Source organism: Gracilinanus agilis, chromosome 1 (assembly GCF_016433145.1).
Source record: "Gracilinanus agilis isolate LMUSP501 chromosome 1, AgileGrace, whole genome shotgun sequence".
In the NCBI taxonomy this organism is placed as follows: Eukaryota; Metazoa; Chordata; class Mammalia; order Didelphimorphia; family Didelphidae; genus Gracilinanus; species Gracilinanus agilis.
The window spans coordinates 323,372,702-323,377,430 of record NC_058130.1 but is presented as its reverse complement, the minus strand read 5'-3'; the positions used below and the strand labels follow the sequence as shown (position 1 = coordinate 323,377,430).

Here is a 4,729-nt window from a genome sequence, read left to right as displayed (position 1 = left end):
CAGATGTTACAAAAGAACAGACTTTAACACCCACTCTTACTACACCCCAGGACCCAGATACTGACACACAGTTGCTTATTGTCACTTTGTTTGTTGACTTGCAACAAGTTTTCTACTCTCCTGTCAGTATCACTTACATCTTAATCAAGTAATTCAGAAGCTTCTGAGTAAAGAAACCAGACAAAGAAGAATGCAAAGGGGAAATTAACAACAAAAACTTGAGACACCGTGTAAATAAACACAGCTAAGGAAAAGATAAGGTCCCAGCATGCATGCACACACACCACCCGTGGTAGAAAAAAACTCTAAATGCTCAGAACATGAGATGAAGAAAATCTATCCTATTGAATTTCCTTTCAGTCAGTTTGGAAATTTCACTTAAACACGAGCATATACTTTAAAATATGCAAATGAAAAATATAATTTTTGATTTTTTTAAAAAGAAAAAGACATGTAGTATTGGCTTTTCTGTTTAAACTATGTAATAAAGCTTTCAAAAATATTTTTGAGGGGCTAAATATAAACTGTTGTTTCTCATTGTGGAGATTGTGACACCAGAGTGTTGTGAAGGACAAATATATTTATTAGGAATCCAAGACTGGGTTGGTAGTCACTATTAGAAGAAGCATCAAAATACATAGTTCACAACATTCCTGAATGCAGCCAAAACTAGATTAAAATGTAATTGGGAAATATTTAACAAAATAAACAAAACCACAATAAAATGTAGATAAGATTACATAAAGTCAATATGGGGCCTTCTGGGATCTTTATGCACAGATTAGTGGTCTGTATTTCTCTTTGAATTTGATTTTACTTCAGTAGTGTGCTAAGCTTCATGCAAACTGTAAAATAAGACAATTCTTCCTACTTAGAGTGTGGCAACACATCTAAAAACATAAAGAGGAAACTATAAGGCAGTAGTGTTGGATTCCTGTTCCTTATTTATAAATGCTAGAATGCCGACGGGAAAAAAAAATCTGACCCTATCCTATGGGTTGTGTGTGTGCCATGAGAGGTGTTATTTCATTACTTTTGCAAAGGCCAAAGAGATGCTCCACCCCTCTCATCCACTATTCTCAATTACTTTATCCTAGGGTGGCCCATAGGTTTAGAAGCTCAGTATAGTACTTCCTGATGTGCTTCCTTCCACCTCTTAGGACTGGACTAAACTTGTCTTGTTTCAGATCCTTTTCTCCAGAGTTAACTCCTGCTGGTTTGAATGGCATTATCCTTCAATGAATCCCCAAATAATCTTTCAATAGCTCCACTTTTTATTCTCTTCTCTGTACCCTAACTCCAGCCCCCAGAGTCCTGGCCCATTTGCTCCAGATTTATTTTATGGAAGGATGATACAAAGGGTAAGAGAGTTGAACTAGTCCTCAGGACAAATGCCAAGTAAAAAGAACTAATGGATAAAGCCTCCCATAGGCAAATTAATGAAATGAGTAGCTTTTCCTTTGGTGTCTCCAGTAATGCCTTTCTGTATCCTTTCCTCTTTAGGTCCTTTTCCTTTTCTACCCAGGGTGTCAGTACTCTTCTGCTGGTTACTCCATTCAAAGAGGAACTTCACCTAATAAATGAATTCATACTAAATTGTTAAGGATTTAATGTAATTTTGCCTGTGTGGTTATTTCTTCAACTGAGTAAGGCCACAACTCTTCTGTATCTTTGGTTACAGTGGTAGAAAATTTCATATTCTTATTGCCAACTAGGTGATGAGTGTCTTTGAAATTAGCTAGGCTAGTCCTTGCACAACAGATACAAAGTATTGCTGGGCCCCTACTCTAAGCATTTCCAGCTTGGTAAGACCTGCTAGAACTTGTGATGTCTGGCATAGTGTTCAAGACCCTCTCCATGCCAGGATGAGGCATGGGAGAGAACTTTGGTGGTGGTATGCAATGATATCTCTCACTATTAGTCCTTCTGGCTTGTTTCAGCTTGCAGAGCTGATTTTCACTCTTTTATTTGCCCTGGCACATCTAATAGAATGGTGCATGCCTGGTACTCTTAGGGGTAGGGGATAAGACAAACACTTCTTGAGTTTAGTGTTTTGCTTGTGTTGTTGCCTTATCTCAACTCTACCCACATTGTTAAATGTCTTTCTTAATAAGATCAGAAAAGGCACAAAGAAATTGAACACTATGGACTGAGAGAGGAGATTCCAAGTCAATCAGCCAACAAGCATTTATTAAGCTGCTGAAGTATGCTGGATACTGTGTGAATACAAGAATGAGAGGGAAAGGGGGGGGGGGGGGACCAGGAAAAAACCAAACTAAAATAAAACATTCCCTGCTCTCCAGAAGCTCATTCTAATTGGGGAGAGAGACAGCATGCAAACCACCAGGCACAAACAAGATACCTGCAGGATTAATTGGAAATAATCAACAGAGATGAGGGTATCAGCATTAAAGGGGGTGAAGAGGTAGGAAACGGAAAAGGAAGGATTTTAGCTGGTACTTGAATGAAGCCAAGAGAAAGAAGAAAAGTGCAAGTAACATATGTAAGTGATTTTCAATTTACAGTCATAGAAATTTAGATTTGGAAGAGAATACGTAACCCGACATTTATCTTTTAGATTAGACAACTGAAGCTTGGAAAGATTAAGTTACTTCATTACCCAAGGTCACAAAAGCAACCAATGTTTTGACTCTAGTACTCTTTCCACTGCACTCTTTTGATCCTCCACGACTTTGAGTTTGGTTTCCACCTTCTAGCTTCCTAAAGGCCCACCTAAAATCCCTCCTTCAACAGGAAGCTTTCCCCGTTCCCTTTAATTTAAGGGCTTTGAATATTATTTCCACTATTCGTGGTGAGCTCCTGGACAGCAGAAACTGTCCTTAACTTTTTTTTTTTTTTTTTGCATCAGTAGAGCAGTGCCTGGCATTGAGTAGGTGCCTACTAAATATTTATTGATTGATTGGCATCTAGTTCCTTATTGCTTTCACATTCTTGGGGGAATGGGAGGTTCTAGGGGCTCGGGGTAAAGGTTTTCTGTAACTAATAGTATCCTCCTTCCTCTCAGTGCTGCCAGGAGACCCCCAAGGGTGTGGCTCATTTCAGTCTCGTCCCACGGTCAGCGTGCTCCCCGGAAGCTTAAGCTCCCCCATTACCCGCTCTCCTCCCAAGCCATGCATCCTTTCTCCGCTCCAGGGCCGGCTCCCACCTTCCCTGGTCCCCGCCCCCGGCAGCTGGCAGCCAGCAGTCAGCCCTGGGATAGGGCTAGGGCAGCCGGGGTTGGCCCGAGGCGCACTGGGGAAGGCTGGGAACAAAGCGGCTTGCGGGCCGCGGGAGCATTTGAACAATGCCTCAGGAGGCGCGCGCACTGCCGCCGCCGAGTACGAGGCGGACTATTTGGAGTGGCCGTTCGCCACGCGCCCGGCTGGCAGGAGTGGGGGCTGAGCCGCGAACGCGCGCGCGCCCACCTCTTCCTTCCCTCTCCTCCCCCGCCCCTTCCTTTTCCTCCTCCCATCAACTTCTCTCCCGGACTCTCCCCGCGCCCAAGGCTTTCTCAGGGTGCGCCTGCGCGGAAGGCTCCCTCCTTTTTTTTCCCCTCTCCCCCCACCAATTCCCCCTAGTCTTCCTTTCCCCCTCCTGTCTCCCCTCCCTGTTTCCCTGCGAGATCTAGGTTGGGAATCGCGACTCGGGATTCTGCTTCTCTCTTTCCTCTGCATCCACCCCCAAACCCTTCCTCCCTCCCTCCCTCCTCTCTACTCCCGCCCTCCCTCCTCCGGCCCCGTGGAGGATGAAGCCGCGGCGGCAGCGGCAGCAGCGGCAGCGGCAGCGGCGGCGGCTGCGGTGGGGGTGGCCGGAACTGGGGCGGTGAAGAGGCGACCGTGGTGGTAGTGGTGGCGGCGGCAGCAGCGGCGGCGGCAGTGGCTCTAGCCCAGTTCCCCTTCTTCCCGTACTCGTTAGTTAGTTACAGAGCCGGGAAGTTTTCTTTTGGGGGTGTGTGCCTTTTGTGTGTGTATGTGTATGTGAGTGAGCGCGCGCGTGTGGAAGGTCTGCCTGTGGGGGCGTGTGCGCGCCTCGGCTGGGGGCCGGGGTCGCGGTCTGTTTTTTTTTTTTTTTTTTTTCCCCTCCTCTCTTTCCGTAGCGGGTCTGTGCCGCTCCGGGGTGCCCGGGCTGCAGCCCCAGGGGCTCCTCCGGCCGGAGGGCGGGCGGGCTCCGTCCTTTTGTTGTTGTTTCCTTCGCTGCCTGAGGAGCTGAGGGGGGGCCCGCCGGGGAGGGGCGGCCAGGAGCCGGGGCCCTGTGGCCCCCGGGGCTCCCGGACGGGCAGGGCCAGGCAGGGCAGGGCCGAGCGGGCTCCAACATGATGGCGGCCGAGGCGGCCGGGAGCGAGGAGGGCGGTCCGGCGACCTCTGGGGCGGGAGGCGGCACGGTCTCGGCCGCTGACTCCGGCCCCTGCCCAGGTCTGTGTCGGGTGAGGACCCCGGCGACCCTGCCTTGCCCCTCCGCCTCCTGTCCGGTGGCCGGGGTCGGAGGCCCCGCTTTGTGCTCGACTATGGGAGCTGGGCCTGGGGTTGGTGGCGCTCCTGCAGTCCCCGTTGGCCCCTCGGGGGACGCCGCCCCCTCTAAGGGAACCCCTGCGCCCCCCGACACTCTTGGCCCGGGGGGCTTCCCGCCTCTGCCGCCACCGCCGCCACAGCCGCAGCAGCAGCAGCCGCCTGCCCCCCTGGGTGGGGGCCCCGGGACTGTGGATGAAGGCGACTCCTTGGACGGACCTGAG

At 49.7% G+C, this 4,729-nt stretch overlaps 1 protein-coding gene across 1 annotated transcript in view; it reads left to right on the top strand.

Annotated features, from left to right (window-relative positions):
- The first annotated feature begins 4,279 nt into the window (after positions 1–4,279).
- Positions 4,280–4,729, top strand: part of RASA1 (RAS p21 protein activator 1) — a 114,974-nt gene continuing 114,524 nt past the window's right edge. The window contains exon 1 of the mRNA XM_044662901.1: positions 4,280–4,468. Within this exon, the coding sequence (XP_044518836.1) occupies positions 4,313–4,468 (156 nt within the window). The 5' untranslated portion in view covers positions 4,280–4,312. The remainder of the gene's footprint in view (positions 4,469–4,729) is intronic.